The sequence below is a fragment of the Lithobates pipiens genome, unplaced genomic scaffold, assembly GCF_037356315.1.
Source record: "Lithobates pipiens isolate NorthernLeopardFrog02 unplaced genomic scaffold, aLitPip1_a1.2 Scaffold_25, whole genome shotgun sequence".
Taxonomy (NCBI): domain Eukaryota; kingdom Metazoa; phylum Chordata; class Amphibia; order Anura; family Ranidae; genus Lithobates; species Lithobates pipiens.
In genome coordinates, this window is record NW_027507787.1 from 169,988,415 (window position 1) to 170,006,259 (window position 17,845).

General features: G+C 45.4%; 1 protein-coding gene across 1 annotated transcript in view; it reads left to right on the forward strand.

Annotated features, from left to right (window-relative positions):
- Positions 1 to 17,845, forward strand: part of MFAP5 (microfibril associated protein 5) — a 116,989-nt gene that overhangs the window by 80,969 nt on the left and 18,175 nt on the right. The window contains exons 3-4 of the mRNA XM_077455156.1: positions 6,703 to 6,744; positions 12,549 to 12,584. Of these exons, the coding sequence (XP_077311282.1) occupies positions 6,703 to 6,744; positions 12,549 to 12,584 (78 nt within the window). The remainder of the gene's footprint in view (positions 1 to 6,702; positions 6,745 to 12,548; positions 12,585 to 17,845) is intronic.

Here is a 17,845-nt window from a genome sequence, read left to right on the forward strand (position 1 = left end):
CACGACCAGCACTGTTGTCTCTAGACACAGAGCCTGCTTGCCCTCTTTTATCGGCTCGCGCCTGTCTGCCTCTCCTTGCTGGCCTTCCAGACATGGTAATGGCCTGAAGGGAGTTGGGAAAACCAGCAATTGGGTAGTGTATATTGTGCTGGAGGCACACACAACTTCCACTAACTCCTGCAGATGGCAGATGGCTCAAATAGAGAAGAGCTATGTAGGTGGATATAGCAGTGTATACTGGGTTCAGAGCACGCAGACAGCACGCACAAGCTCCTACCGCTGACTGCAAGCTCTATTTAAAACGAGCAAGATAGTTTGCTATATAGGTGGATATAGCGGTGTATACTGGGTTCAGAGCACGCAGACAGCACGCACAAGCTCCTACCGCTGACTGCAAGCTCTATTTAAAACGAGCAAGATAGTTTGCTATATAGGTGGATATGGTGGTGTATACTGGGTTCAGAGCACGCAGACAGCACGCACAAGCTCCTTCCGCTGTCTGCAAGCTCTATTTAAAACGAGCAAGATAGTTTGCTATATAGGTGGATATAGCGGTGTATACTGGGTTCAGAGCACGCAGACAGCACGCACAAGCTCCTACCGCTGACTGCAAGCTCTATTTAAAACGAGCAAGATAGTTTGCTATATAGGTGGATATAGCGGTGTATACTGGGTTCAGAGCACGCAGACAGCACGCACAAGCTCCTACCGCTGACTGCAAGCTCTATTTAAAACGAGCAAGATAGTTTGCTATATAGGTGGATATAGCGGTGTATACTGGGTTCAGAGCACGCAGACAGCACGCACAAGCTCCTACCGCTGACTGCAAGCTCTATTTAAAACGAGCAAGATAGTTTGCTATATAGGTGGATATAGTGGTGTATACTGGGTTCAGAGCACGCAGAAAGCACGCACAAGCTCCTTCCGCTGACTGCAAGCTCTATTGAAAACGAGCAAGATAGTTTGCTATATAGGTGGATATTTTTTTTAATGGTTATCTGCTACCGAACATACAAATTTTTCATTACAAATCAAATATCAGTTAACATACACTTTGCAATTTAACAGATAATAAACTATACAAACAAAAGGGAAAAAACAACTTACATGTCATCTTCCCCCTCCTCCTCCCCAGAAGAAAAATTTATAAGTAGAGCATCACCCCTACTGCTAGGCCCTTCTGGTGGCCCAGGATCCACCTCAGGTAACGGGGCCCTTTTTTTCTTCTTCTTCCCCTGCTTTTTCCTAATCGTGACCCAAGCCACTTCACCTTCCTCATCCGATACTTCTTTTGGGCGTTTCTGAGCCCCCTTAACCGAGACTTCCATCTCCTCCTCCCCAGACCTGTCATCCCCAGCCGAAGAATCGGATGAGGAGACAGTGACCAGACGTCTGCCCGGCCTACATCTCCGAGGAAGGGGAGTGGGAGCAGTAACCTGGGAAACAGAACCCTGTGCCCCCCCCTTATCCAAAAAGGGAGGCCCAACTACCTCCACCTGACCAATATCTGGACCGGGCACCTGAACTTCAGTGACAGGGGCCTGGGCAACATCTGCATGCCGTACCCCCTTTTCTCTTTGAGGGACCCTACTTGCCTTTTGGGTTCGAGGTGCACCCTGTGGCTCCGCCGTAGGAGCGCTTCCCTGCCTTTCCCCTCCAGAACTCTGCCCAGCAGGAGGAGGTGCACTATCCCCTCCTGGCCCACCACCTGCTGCAGCTTCACCCCTGTAGGCTCTGGGGCATCTGCTAAAGGGATGCCCCATTTGACCGCAAAGGTTGCAGCAGATCAACCCACACGTGTCACCTGAGTGTCCAAACTTATTGCACTTAGTGCAGCGCACAACTGTGCAATCTGCACTCATGTGGGTTGGACACCCACACCTGAAACACCTACGGGGCTGGCCTGGGTAGAACACCAGGATTCTATCTCGTCCCAGGAAAGCACTTCCTGGGACATGTGCAACCGTGTTGCCAGATCTTCTCAAACGAATCCTGGTGTTCCATGCTCCAGTCCATACCCCACGCTCGTCTAAGCATTTATTTAGAGGACACTGCAACTGGCCGTGTCTCCCCAGCCAAGTTGCTATGTCCTCCGGGGGCAGGCTCTCGTTCCTTACTAACACCGTCAGGTTTTTAATCTCCTCCTGCCTACTCAAAGGAATCAGGCGGAACCCTTTCCAGGGATCAGCCCCTTTAACCAACCCAAAAGCGGTTATAAAACGCTCCATAGTCACAGCGTTGGTGAAACTGACATCAAAGTCAGGGGTGCCAGCTGGGTGGATCACAGCAAATAGCTCAGCCACCCTGAACCCCAACGCCAGGACCATGTCAACCACTTGGCCCCTCGTGGGGCACTGACCTTCACCCTCCCATCTCAGCTGGACCACATTCCTACGCTTGCGCTCCGGACCACCTGTCCCCCTAGACCAAGTACTGGCCCCAGGGGTCTGACCAGCCGGGGGTACCCGAAAGTTACTGGCCCCAAACTGGTGGTACAGGTGGTCCAGAGGCACACTGGACCCAGCCACATTGGCGTAGGAACGCCTTTCACCAAGTGCCGTCAGCAACTTTACCTCCGGTGTCCCCCTTAGTACGGGTCCCGGAGGAGGAGCCTCTGCCACAGACACTGGGGGTACAACATGAGAAGCAGCCCCCCCACTCACGGCATGGGAAGTCACACTCCCCACATCGTTTACCCCAGCCTGAACTTTAGGATAGGTCTCATCCTCAGAGCTATAAAGCAAAGCCTCCCAGGCTTCCTGCCACTCCACCTCCATATGGGCCCCGCAGGAATCCACTGACACTTGGCTCGGCCCTGATTGAGAACCCTCCAAGCCGCGAATGAACGTCATTGCAGGGTTCTCACCATCAAGCTCACCCATTGGGCAGTCACCCCAGGCCGTAGCTTGTTCTGGCACTATACAATTAGACATTTCAACATTACTGTTACTGTTACTGTTTACACTCTCTTGACCAGAAAGCAGACCGGAAGTCCTTTGAAAACGACCCTCGGGGTCAACTTCCGGACCCGCCACCGTCACTTCAGGCCGCGGGCTATTCTCGCCATGAACCAGCTCGCGCACCGGAAGTGCGTCATCACCCCTTCCCGCGCTACTATTGGCCTCGCGGTCAGTAGCACCACCCCTCCTCCCGCGGGAAGACGGCGTTCTCTTATTCACGGCCGCCATTCCCGAACTGTCAGATGCCATGCCGCCGGCCGACACTGCACCGCTGCCCACAGCGGCAGCCAAGCTGGCTTGACTCTCATATACCCTAGTCCCCTTACCCTGAGACCGGCTTGCAGCAGTGGCAGCCGACAACGCAACTGACGGCGTGCCCTGCTTGCAACCACCGGCTGGGATCACTGGGGACTGTACAGGTAAGTCCATTTTTCCTTTGCTTACTATCCTAGCAAGCTGCACCACTGGTATCTTCTTAACAACACTCCTGTCTTTAATGTCCTTTTGCTGCCTCCTTCCCACTTCACCGGGGTCTAACCTGCCCTCTGGGGACACAGCCTCATTCATAGGCTGGCAACCCTTAGGCTTACCTGACCCCTCTGCAGGATTAGTGGAGTTAGCAGGGCTAGCAGTCTTTTCACCAGGAATGCTCTTCACATTTTCAGCCTTCACAGCACTCTCTCTCTCCAAAACTGTTTCTTTACACACCGCTGGCTTTCTTTCCACCACAGTCTTTCCCTCTGGTTTGTCACTGGCCACCTTTCTTTCCACCGCACTTTCCTTTTCTTCATGGCTGGCTTCCACAGAGGGACCCGCCATTTCCTCCTCCTGCGTTGTGTTCGGGGCTGGATACAGTCTACGGCGTCTCCCTGCCTGGGTCCCCTCGTCACACGCAATTCTCATCGCTTTGTCCACGTTAGATAGAAAGTCTTTCTCACCAGAAGCACTGTCAATCAGGTTGGATAACAGCTCACCCAATATGTTGCACTGCTTCTTCAATCCGTCTATCACCGTCTTATACTCCTGTCTCTTTACAACGCCTGATCTGTCTCTCCGGTTCCTTAGCTCCGCCAGGACCTTCATTTTCTCGCAGTAGCTGCGGGAAGCCTTTACAATTAAGCTTTTAGCTTTCTTTCTTCTGTCTGCAGATTTCTCCACATCCTCTCCTGGCTGTCTCAGAGACCAATCTGCAAGATCCAGCTGGTTCTCCAAAAACAACCTCTCCTCCTTGACGAGCTCCAGGAGCTTAGGGGCTCCACGTCCTTCATTAGGCTGAGAAACAGGCACCTGGCCTGGGCTGACTGAAGTCATCAGCTCCCTCTCTTTCTCCACCTCTCTGGAAGTCCTCAGAGATCAGAGCACGCAGCCAGCAAGCACAAGCTCCTAACACTGACTGAAAGCTCTATTTAAAACGAGCAAGATAGTTTGCTATATAGGTGGATATAGCGGTGTATACTGGGTTCAGAGCACGCAGACAGCACGCACAAGCTCCTACCGCTGACTGCAAGCTCTATTTAAAACGAGCAAGATAGTTTGCTATATAGGTGGATATAGTGGTGTATACTGGGTTCAGAGCACGCAGAAAGCACGCACAAGCTCCTTCCGCTGACTGCAAGCTCTATTGAAAACGAGCAAGATAGTTTGCTATATAGGTGGATATAGCGGTGTATACTGGGTTCAGAGCACGCAGACAGCACGCACAAACTCCTACCGCTGACTGCAGGCTCTATTTAAAACGAGCAAGATAGTTTGCTACAGGGCTGGACTGGGACAGAAATTTGGCAGAAGTGTGTCCCATCAGCACCACCTTACATGAGAGTGTCCCATTACCAGCCCCCTTACATCAGTGTCCCATCAGCACCCCCTTACATCAGAGTGTCCCATCAGCATCCCCCTTACATCAGAGTGTCCCATCAGCACCCCCTTACATCAGAGTGTCCCATCAGCAGCCCCCTTACATCAGAGTGTCCCATCACCAGCCCCCTTACATCAGAGTGTCCCATCAGCAGCCCCCTTACATCAGAGTGTCCCATCACCAGCCCCCTTAGATCACAGTGTCCCATCACCAGCCCCCTTACATCAGAGTGTCCCATCACCAACCCCCTTACATCAGAGTGTCCCATCACCAGCCCCCTTACATCAGAGTGTCCCATCAGCAGCCCCCTTACATCAGAGTGTCCCATCAGCAGCCCCCTTACATCAGAGTGTCCCATCACCAGCCCCCTTACATCAGAGTGTCCCATCAGCAGCCCCCTTACATCAGAGTGTCCCATCACCAGCCCCCTTAGATCACAGTGTCCCATCACCAGCCCCCTTACATCAGAGTGTTCCATCACCAACCCCCTTACATCAGAGTGTCCCATCACCAGCCCCCTTAGATCACAGTGTCCCATCACCAGCCCCCTTACATCAGAGTCTCCCATCAGCAGCCCCCTTACGTCAGAGTGTCCCATCAGCACCCCCTTACATCAGAGTGTCCCATCACCAACCCCCTTACATCAGAGTGTCCCATCACCAGCCCCTTACATCAGAGTGTCCCATCAGCAGCCCCCTTACATCAAAGTGTCCCATCACCAGCCCCCTTACATCAGAGTGTCCCATCAGCACCCCATTACATCAGAGTGTCCCATCACCAGCCCCCTTACATCAGAGTGTCCCATCAGCAGCCCCCTTACATCAGAGTGTCCCATCAGCAGCCCCCTTACATCAGAGTGTCCCATCAGCAGCCCCTTTACATCAGAGTGTCCCATCACCAGCCCCCTCAGATCAGAGTGTCCCATCACCAGCCCCCTTACATCAGAGTGTCTCATCACCAGCCCCCTTACATCAGAGTGTCCCATCACCAGCCCCCTTACATCAGAGTGGCCCACTGAGCCATCAGCCCACCGGGAAACTCCCGGTAGTCCCAATGGCCAGTACATGCCTGGTTTGCTATATAGGTGGATATAGCGGTGTATACTGCGTTCAGAGCACGCAGACAGCACGCACAAGCTCCTAACACTGACTGCAAGCTCTATTATAAATGATAGATATATCGCTAACTATATAGGTGAATATAGCGGTGTATACTGCGGTCAGGGCACGCAGACAACAACCACTACAGAAGAGCAAGAATGAAAAATCGGCCGATAACGATTGGTGTATACTGTGTTGAAGGTACACAGAACACCCACTAACTGCTTCAGCCGCCAACACACTACACAAGGCCGCCACGCTGGTGGCCTTATATAGTGTGGGGCGTGTACTACACAGCCTGAGCTATGATTGGCCACAGGCATCCTGCCTGTGGCCAATCATGGCTCTCCTCGCTGCCGGCGCTGTGATTGGCCAAGCATGCGGGGTCACAGTGCATGCTTGGCCAATCATGAGCCAGCAATGCACTGCGCCATCGCAGTGCATTGTGGGCCGTGAGCACCACACGAATTTGGCGCGAACGGCCCATAACGTTCGGAATTCGCCGAACGGGCGAACAGCCGATGTTCGAGTCGAACATATGTTCGACTCGAACACGAAGCTCATCCCTATCCAACAGAAGCAATCCACCTTATCACCCATCACATCCTGGACATTTGATATCAAGGCAGGGGTAGCCTGGAACGTTGGTGGCAGATTATCTACAGCCAGTTATTGTATGGAAGGTGTAAAATGACTGTAATCTGCACATTTATGAGCGTCTCATCGGAAGTAATGTTCATGATCAACTTTTCTCTTGATGTATTTATATCTCGTGTATGTTTTGCAGTGCTGCCGGTGCGGGGGACTGTGATTAACCGTAGGGACGTTGGTAAGTCTGAATACCCTGCATGTAAGATAACGCCATGCTGGAGGGTCAACCCAGGAAAAATAATGGTATCCATAATGCGATAAGGGAATCCCTGCAGGAGCTCTGCTGTCTGTGCTATATATTATAAAAGAGTGATGGCAGAAAAAAAACACGTTTTCTTTAAAAAAAAACATTTTTGTTTAACCTCTCTGGCGGTACGATTATTTCAGATTTTAGGTGCTGAAAGCAGTACAATTATTTTGCATGACAATTTGGCGTTTTATATTGTAGTCCTGTAATTCTTAGGAATAACTCACTTAAATCTGTCCAAACCAGAGTCTAGCAGACATCCCGGATATGATAAAGTTTGAAAAATGAAATCATAAATTATAATATAATAAATAACTATAAATAATGATACCAAATAATAATATAACAATAATAAAAATTATTCAATAATGTAATCAAATCAAAAACACTGAAATTTGCTCAGTTGCAGAATTGTCACTGTCATTACTTTTCAGTATTTGATGACGGATCTCCCCACAAATCACTATCCCTCAATTCTGCAAGTGATTACAATTTATTATCGCTGTTTTCTAGCTGGTCGAAAATAATTTTTGATGTAAAGTGACAGTTGCTATGGACAATCTCCAGTTTCCAGGCATAAAGAACAGTTTTTATGTTATAAAACTGCATGCAGAGCACTGGGCAGACCACTAGGGACAAAGGGGATGTGAAATTCTTACATACAGCAATGTAATTTGTAAGATTACTTTATACTGTATGTAATGTGTGTGTTTCACTTTTTGAATTTGGTGCCGATCTCCGTCCCCGTGCGTCGCAACGCTCGCAGGGAACGGAGATCGGCTCCGTGATGAATTGAGCGGAGGATAGCTCGCTCGCACAGCGGAGGGGACATCGCTGGATCCAGGGGAGAAGGTAAGTAAACCTCCTCCTGCATACAGCGATGCAGTCCCGAGTCTGACTCGGAGTTACCGCTTTTGGTATAAAACTTCCACCCTGAGCCAGACTCGGGAATACCGCCAGGGGGGTTAAGTCAATAGTTTCAGGGAGAGAAGATGAAAGTGATATACAGTATATATACACTCACTGACCACTTTATTAGGTACACCTGTTCAATCTGTGTTTGGTGAATGCTTTTAACTACTACTTTGAATCACCTACTATCTTCGGAAGCTGAATATATTAATAGTCATCACATCGTGTTATATGCTTTGAATAACATATGTATGTCAGATGGGATTTGATGGACTGACATAAGCGCTGTTATAACATGGGACTTATACAGTGATCAAACTGAATACTCTTATGTTAATATATTGTACACCTGCTCAATTGCTGGGTAACACAAATTGCTAATCAGCCAATCACATTGCAGCAACTCAATGCATTTAGGCATCTAGACGTGGAGAAGACAACTCGCTGAAGTTCAAACTGAGCATCAGAATGGGGAAAGGGGATTTTAGTGACTTTGAACATGGCATGGTTGTTGGTGCTAGATGGACTGGTCTGAGTATTTCAAAAACTGTTGATCTACTGGGATTCTCACATACAAGCATCTCTCGGGTTTACAGAGAATGGTCCGAAAAAGAGAAAATATCAAGTGAGCGGAAGTTGTGTGGATGAAAATGCCTTGTTGGTTTGAGATAATAGAAAGGCAATAGTAACACAAATAACCACTCGTTACATCTAAGGTATGCAGAATACCATCTCTGAACACACAACACATCGAACCTTGAAGCAGATGGGCTACAGCAGCAGAAGACCAAACTAAGTGCCACTCCTGTAAGCTAAGAACAGGAAACTGAGGTTACAATTCGCACAGGCTTACCAAAATCGGACAATAGAAGATTGGAAAAACGTTGCCTGGTCTGATGAGTCTCGATTTCAGCTGCAACACTCAGATAGTAGGGTCAGAATTTGGCATGAACAACATGAAAGTATGGATCCATCCTGCCTTGTATCAACGGTTCAGGCTGGTGGTGGTAGTGTAATGGTGTGGGGGATATTTTCTTGGCACACTTTGGGCCCCTTATTACCAATCTTCTGATGGCTCCTTCCAGCAGGATAATGCACCGTGTCACAAAGCTTCAATCATCTCACCACTGGTCTCTTGAACATAACAATGAGGTCACTGCACTCCAATGGCCTCCACAGTCACCAGATCTCATCCAGTAGAGCACCTTTGGGATGTGGGGGAGCATCATGGATGTGCAGCCGACAAATCTGCAGCAACTACGCAATGCTATCATGTCACTATGGACCAAAATCTCTGAGGAATGTTTCCAACATCTTGTTGAATCTATGCCATGAAGAATGAAGGCAGTTCTGAAGGCAAAAGGGGGTCTAACCTGACACTAGCAAAGTTTACCTAATAATAAAGTGATCAGTGAGTGTATATATACTGTATATAATACATAAATAGGTACACTAAGAAAAAATTCAAAGGTGTGGCTGATTCTGGTTGCTAATTCAGTGGGGCAGCACTAGCAGCCTCGTAATGCACCCACACACATACCAGCTACACAGAAAAGCCCCCCCAATCCTCGCAATTGCCAGCAGGACAGCGCTAGTGGCCCCCCTACTGTGCATCCAGATAACATATAAGGCAATGGGAACATGCGCATCCAGGAAGACACCAAGGACAGACTGGAGGCCAAGGCACCCTCCAGGCAGAAACATCACACTGTAATTTCAGAGGCTGGTGAAGTTGGAATGTCTGCACAAAATAAGGGATAGGGGGCAACGGGGTACAAAGATATGCAACTATATTTTTTCTTATTTTTTTAATATTTGTTTTTGGAGGTAGGTTTAATATCGCTTTAAAATAAATATCACTTATTTTATATTTAAATTATTGTCATTTATAATCCTTACAGAACTATTCACACAATTCATCTAGAACTCCCATTCTTTTCCATGTTGCTGTAGCTCAATGTGTTTTTAGTTCATTTTAAAGGTAAACTATTATGTCCCTATCATATCTACACATGTGCACCACCACACGGGTTCTACACACTTACATACTGTAGGTGTAAATGTGCTGTATGGTGCACCTTTTAGTTCAGTTTACTGAATAATAATAAAAAAAAATGCTAAATGTCCACTAGATGGCAGTACACAGCTACTGAATTGTAGTACCAGATCCACAGAATATCAGAGACCCTATATAATTACTTGGTTGGTTCTGCAATTTTTTTTATGTCACACTGTATTTGTGCATTTTGTGCATTTAATGTTTTTTCAAATGCAATTTTTTTAAATGAATTTTAATGCAAAAAAAAAAACAACACCTAACCTAATTTTGTAAAATTTAAAAGCTGATTTTACGCCAAGAAAATAGATACCAAACATGTCATGCATTAAAATTGCTCATGCAACGGTGACAAACGTTAATTTTCTATCCATCAGTGACTCTTTAAAAGCCTTTACAGGTTACCACTTGAGATTTACAGAGGGAGTCTGGTGCTAGAATTACTGCCCTTGATCTAACGTTTGCGGTAATATCTCACATGGGATGGTTACTGTTTGCATGCATGCAGAACATGCATGCATTCACCATTGCGTGCAAACATTGGGGGATGGGGGCACTTTAAAACATTTTTTTTAAAATTATTTATTTATTTATTCATTTTTATTTTTACACTGTCGCTTAAATTTTTTTTGCTGTCACAAGGAATGTAAACATCCCTTGTCACACAATAGGCATGTGACCAGTACTCTTTATGGAGAGATATGGCGTCTATAAGAGCTTGTTTTTAAAAGTCTAAGCCCCCGTACACACGGTCGGAGATTCCGACAACCAAATCCGTCAGATTTTGTCCAACGGATCTTGTCCGAAACTGTTGCATACACACGGTCGGACAAATCTGATCGTTCAGAATGTGATGACATAATTTCGTTACGATGGGACTACGTTCAGGCTAGTAGCCAATAGCTTTGATGTAGGAATTTGATCTGAGCATGCGTGGCACTTTGTCCGATCGGAATTCTCTACACATGATCGGAGTATGTCCCTTTGGAGCAGTTTGTCGGAAAATATTTCCAGCAAGTTGGAAAATTTGGTCCGACGGATATTCTGACGGAAACAGTCCGATGCAGACCACACACAGTCGGAATATGCGTCAAAACGGTCCGATAGGACACATTCCAACGGAATCTCCGACCATGTGTACAAGGGCTTAGGCTTCTTAATTCACACAGCTGTACTGTGTGCAGAATCAAATTTAAATACTTTTCGAAACAAATTCAAATTTTGGAAGAGAATAAAATAGAAAAAAAAAAGGCATAGAATAGAAAAGAATATCATTTAAAAAAATAAATAAATAAAAAAAAAAAAGAATAGAATATAATAGAGTAAAACAAAACAGAATAGAAAATAAAAGAATGGATAAAATAGAATAGAAATCGAAGTGATAGAAAAAAAGAATAGAATAGAAAATACTAGATTAAAACAGAATGAAATGGAATAGAAAATAAAAGAATAGAATAAAATAGAAAGAATATAACTATCTTCTAAAATTCAAATTTCAAATAGAATGCATTTGAATTCAAATAGAAAAAAAAAGGAATAGAATAGAAAAGAAAAGAATTGAAAAAAAAATAGAATAAATAAAATAAACTAGCAAGAATATAACCTTCATCTGAAATTTGAATTTTTGAATAGAATACATTTGATATAGAATAGAAAAGAATAGATTAGCATTTAATAGAAAATAATAGAATAGAAAAGAATAAAATAGACAGAATGTAACTATCTTCCTGAATGCCAATTTTGAATAAAATAATTTTGAATTCGAATAGAAGAAATAGAAAAAAAACAATAGAATATAACCATCTTTCAAAATTTGAATTTCAAATAGAATGGAGAAGATGAGAATAGAACATGAATAGAATTGAAAATAATAGAATTGAAAATGGAATAACACACAGATTGTGTGTAGAGAATTCCGACGCACAAAGTTCCACGCATGCTCAGAAAAAATTTGGAGATGAAAGCTATTGGCTACTGGCCTCTACATAGTCCCGTCGTACGTGTATAACGTCACCTCATTCCGAACAATCGGATTTTCTGACAACTTTGTGCGACCGTGTGTATGCTAGACAAGTTTCAGCCAAAACCCAAAGGATTTTGTGGTCGGAATGTCCGACCGTGTGTATGGGGCATAATAGAATAGAAAATATTAGAATACAAAGTAAAAGATTAGAATAGAAAAGAATATAGTATAATAGGAAAAACAATAGAATAGAATGCAATAGAAAGAATGTAACCATCTTCCAAAATTTGAACTTCGAATAGAATAAATTGGATTTAGAATCAAATCAAACTCTAATTTCGATAACGAATTAAACAAATTTAACCAAACTAATTTATGTAAATAACGAATCAAAACAAATTTTTTCGTTCTGCACATGTCTACCTGGGGCCCGCGGTGTACAGCCACCCATTGAGATGCATTGAGGTCATGCGCCTGGGGGTTTGTGTAAAGCACCTGCATGCATGAAGATGTATGCTCACTATCTGCATCATGTGCGCATGCGGGTGCTTTGTGCAACCCCTGGTGCAGGACCGCATACAGCCGCCTCTTCCAATGCAGGGCTCTGGGGATGTCTCTATGAAGGTTTTGTGTGCTGTACGGCCCCTTCATGGCTGTGTGCATGAAGATGAAAAGTGTATGAAGACATTACAGAAAATAATAAGTCATTTTTTTCACTACCTTCTGGAATAATTAATATTTTTCTGCATTAGGCGTTGGGAAATGACTCTGTAACAAATATAACAGTTCTATTTTTTGTTGTAGACGACGGCGCTACAGCTACTCCAGCCCCTGATGCAGGTAAGCAGACCTTTATATATCTGTTTCCAAATGTATTTGCGGGATGCCATGGATCCTGTACATTTCCCGATGTAGCCAGACAGCTGTGGCCCCCCTGTACTTCGGGGCTCTATAGCACTACAGTCTGCTGTGCTGATAGTCACCCTTGGCTGTACAACATGCAGAAGATAGGAGCGCACACCGAAGATGCCCCATTCTAAAGGCTAGTACACACTATAATAAAAGTAGACAAAAATTTCCATAAGAGGAACAATTGGTCGATTTATTCGTTCATCACTATAGTGCTTTAGGCGATTTTGATGAATAAAAAAGGAAGGCGCACGCTAGAATTTATTTTTTTCAGAAGTTAAAGTAGTTGTAAATTCAGAAGGTTTTTTTATCTTAATGCATTTAAGATGCACAGCGGCCCCCCTTAGCCCTCCTAATACTTACCTGAGCCCGTCTCCATCCAGCGATTTTGCAAGAGAGACTTGGCTTCCCGGGACTCTCCCTCTTCATTGGCTGAGACAGCATCCGGGTGCCGTTGGCAATCAAAGTCAGTGAGCCATTTAGGAGAGAGAGGGGGGCGGGGCCGAACCACGGCTCCTTGTCTGAATGGACACACAGAGCAGTGGCTCGGCTTGGGTGCCCCCATAACAAGCTGCATGCTGTGGTAGCACTCGGCAGGAGAAAGGGGCCAGGAGCACTGGAAAGGGACACAAGAAAACGATCTGGGCTGCTCTGTGCAAAACCACTGCACAGAGCAGGTAAGTATGACAAGTTATTTGTAAATGAAATTAAATGAGGTTTTACAATCACTTTAAGCCTACGTTCACTCCTATGCATTTTTTTGTGCAGTTTGCAGAAATGCACTACAGTCCATTTAACATTATTTTCCTATGGCACATGTGTGTTTTTCAGCCTGTGTCTTTTTGGAAAGGGCCAAGGATTTTTGTTCCAACAGCAGATTGTGTTTTGCATGTAATAGACTTCAATGGAGTCGCACCGAAATTGTCAGTGTTTCGTTTTTGATTCTTTTTTGCATTTTTTACAATTTTCTTTTCACTTTAACACACTGTGTATAGCTGGTTGCTATGGAGCTTCGGGAAGCTGGCTGCCGCGTCCTTAACAACCCATGAGTCATCAGCTGTCAGCGGGGTTCCTTGCACATCACATGAAGTGCCTCACCTAAAGTCCCAACTCCCCACTTTATTGCCCTTGCTGACAGCTATATGTAAAAAAATAAAAAAATAGCAAAAAAATCAGGAAAAAAACAAAACTGCGTGTCCATACCAGCCCTTCAGGTCTGGTATGGATTGGAGGGTGAAATCCATACCACCCGAAGGGCCTGGTATGCATTTGGAGGGACCCAAATTTTTTTTTCTTTTATTTTTTTATTTTTTTACCGCTGATATCTCAGCAACCAGCTATATACAGTGTGTTTTAAAGAGAAAAAAAAAACTTTCCCACAGTGTGTACAAGGATTAAGACTTCGAAACAGGCTTCAGCTTTTCTACCGCCCTGACCACACACTCTCTAATGCAGTGGTTCTCAACCTCAGTCCTCAGGTGCCCCCCAACAGGCCATAGTTGTGGGTTTTCCTTTATCTTGCACAGGTGCTTTAAATCGGAGTCAATGGTTTGGTATTTTGGACAGCTATTTTATCTAAGATAAATTCCCAAAACATGACCTTTTGGGGGTACTTGAGGACCAAGGTTGAGAACCACTGTGCTAATGTGTTTTACCCACTACAGAGGGTGTGGTCTGGGTAAAGGAAAAGATGAAGCCTGTTTCTGAAGTCTATAGCCCCGTACACACGAGAGGACTTATGTCCGACAGACTTCCGAAGGAGTTCCGTCGGAGTTCTGCCGGAGTTCCGACGGAGTTCTGACTGACTTTTCGGCTGAGCGGACTTGGCCACACACAATCACACTAAACTCCGACGGATTCGAACGTGATGACGTACGACTGGATTCGAATAAGGAAGTTCATAGCCAGTAGCCAATAGCTGCCCTAGCGTCGGTTTTAGTCCGTCGGAGTAGCATACACACGAGCAAATTTTTCGAAGGGACCGGGTCCGGCGGAGTTCCTTTGGAAAAATTTGAAGCATGTTCTATATTCTAAAGTCCTTCGGACTTTGGCGAGTCAAAAGTCCGTTGCAGCCCACACACGATCGAATAGTCTGACGGACTCAGTCCGTCGGACTTTGGATGTTGAAAAGTCCGCTCGTGTGTACGGGGCTTTAGAATCTGGCAGCTTCATTATGCGCTAATATCTTCTGTTTGTTATCTACACAGTTGGGCGAGTTGGGCCCCTGTGGAGCTGCACCCATCAGTGTTTGTGGAATCACTGGACTGAAAACATTGGCGCTCTTATCTTTGTATTGGACCTTTGTCTGTAGGTGTAAAAATCAGCACCACCTTGTATTACAGGTGCATCTCAAAAAATTGAATATCATCAAAAGTTAATTCATTTCAGTGAGTCAATTAAAAAAACAAAACTCATATAGATTCATTACAGAGTGATATATTTCAAGCATTTATTTCTTTTAGTTTTGAGGATTTTGGCTTACAGCTAGTGAAAACCCCAAATTCAGTATCTCAGAAAATATTACATAAGATCAATACAAAAAAGGATTTTTAATACAGAAAAAAATGTCTATGTACAGTATAGTATGCACTCAAGTATGGGGCTCCTTTTGCATGAATTACTGCATCAATGCGGCGTCGCATGGAGGAGATCAGCCTGTGGCACTGCTGAGGTATTATGGAAGCCCAGGTTTCTGCATTGTCTGGTGTCTCATCTTCCTCTTGACAATACCCCCCAGATTCTCTATGGGGTTTAGGTAGGGTGAGTTTGCTGGCCAATCACACACAGTGATACTATGATCATTAAACCAAGTATTGGTACTTTTGGCAGTGTGGGCAGGTGCCAAGTCCTGCTGGAAAATGAAATCAGCCTCTCCATAAAGATGGTCAGCAGAGGGAAGCATGAAGTTCTCTAGAATTTCCTGCTAAAGGGCAGCGCTGACTTTAGACTTGATAAAACACAGTGAACCAACCCCAGCATCTGACATTGGTCCCCAAATCATCACTGACTATGGAAACTTCACACTGGACCTACTGCAACTTTGATTCTGTGCCTCTCCACTCTTCCTCCAGACTCTGGGATCTTGATTTCCAAATGAAATGCAAAATTTACTTTCATCCGAAAAGATGACTTTGGACCACTGAACAACAGTCCAGTCCTTTTCTCCTTAGCCCAGATAAGACGCTTCTGATATTGTCTCTGGTTTAGTAGTGGCTTGACACAAGGAATACGAAAGTTGTAGCCAATGTCCTGCATATGTCTGTGTGTGGTGGCTCTTGAAGCACTGACACCAGCCGTAGTCCACTCCTTGTGAGTCTCCTGCAAATTCTCAAATGGCCTTTGCCATTGGCCTTCCTCTTAAGGCTGCCGTTATCCCTCTTCCTTGTGCACCTTATTCTACCACACCTTTCCCTTCCACTTAACTTTCCTTTAATATGCTTGGATACAGCACTCTGTGAACAGCAAGCTTCTTTAGCAATGACCTTTTGTTACTTACCGTCCTTATGGATGTTGGTGTCAATGACTGTCTTCTGGACAACTGTCAAGTCAGCAGTCTTCCTCGTGATTGTGTAACCTACTGAACGAGACTGAGAGACCATTTAAAGGCTCAGGAAACCTTTAGGCTGGGTTTACACTATTACGAATTGGATGTGGGTTTCTCCACATCCAATTTTCATAGCAGGAGATTGTGATGGGCTCTCTATGAATTGCACAGGAGCCTGTGCGTCTTTTGGTCCGCTTCAGGTCCCAATTTGGACTGAAATCCGGATCTGAAACTGTGAATGGAGACGCACCGGACTATTGCTGTGTGCTGCTGCAATCTCTAGTGTGAACCCAGCCTTACAGATGTTTTGAGTTAATTATCTGATTAGTGTGACACCATGAGCCTACAATATTGAACGTTTTCACATCATTTTACTTTTCTGAGATGCTGAATTTTGGGTTTTCACTAGCTGTATGCTATAATCATCAAAATTAAAAGAAAGAAATGCTTGAAATATATCACTCGAAGTGCAATGGATCTATATACCGTATTTATCGGCGTATACAAGCACCCCAAGTTTAGGAGGAAATTTTAAGGAAAAAGCTTTTAGGAGGGACGTTTAAAGCGGGAGTCCGCCGGGAGTCCGCCGGGAGTCTTTTTTTTTTTTTTTTTTAAAGCCAGCAGCTACAAATACTGCAGCTGCTGACTTTAAAAATAGTGACACTTACCCGCCCAGCGCGCCCGCGATGACGGCACCCGAAGCCGATCTCTCGATCGTCTCTCGGGTGCTGCCGCTGCCATCTTGGGTATGGGAATCAGGAAGTGGAGCCTTTCGGCTTAATTTCCCGGTTCCCTACTGCGCATGCGCGAGTCGCGCTGCGCAATAAGGATGGTCCCCGCTGTCTCTGGGATCCGTGTGTTTCCCAGCAAGCAGCGGGGGACTTTCAGAAAGGGGCGTAGATTCTGCAGAAAGGGGCGTACCGTCTGCAGAATCTACGCCGGAAGTGGGTGCAGATACCTGTACTGTACAGGTACCTGCACCCCCCTCCCCCCTGAAAGGTGCCAATTGTGGCGCCGGAGGGGGGGAGGGTTCCAATGAGCGTAAGGTCCACTTTAGGGTGGACCTCCGCTTTAAGGAAAAAACTTACATTTAAATGCCCATCAATGTAGCCTCATCAGTGTCCATCTGCAGCCTTGCCCAGTGTCTTTGCAGCCTTGTATCATTGCAGCTATGTGTCATTGCAGCCAGGTGTCATTGCAGCCTTGTTATTTAAATTTGGCGCCGATTTCCGCTGATTGCAAGAGGAGAGGAGGTAAGCGCCGCCAACATACACAAAGTCGAGTGTACTCGGCTAGGCTCGGCCCCTCTCGACTACTCTTGGCTCCTCTCACAGTCCTGCCCAGTCCTGTCCTATGATGGACATAACACAGTCCAATGATGGGACTGGGCGGGACTGCGAGTGGAGCCGAGAGGAGCCGCTCACAATCAGCGGGGGATCGGCGTTGATCAGCGTATAACACGCACCCATGATTTTCCCCTGATTTTAAGAGAAAAAAAATGTGTGTTTTTATTTGCCAATAAATATGGTAAGTTTCACTTTTTGAATTGAATTACTGAAATAAATTAACTTTTTGATGATATTCTAATTTTTTGAGATGCACTTGTACATGAGGAGAAAGTGAATAAATGGCTTTTTATGCAGAGGGA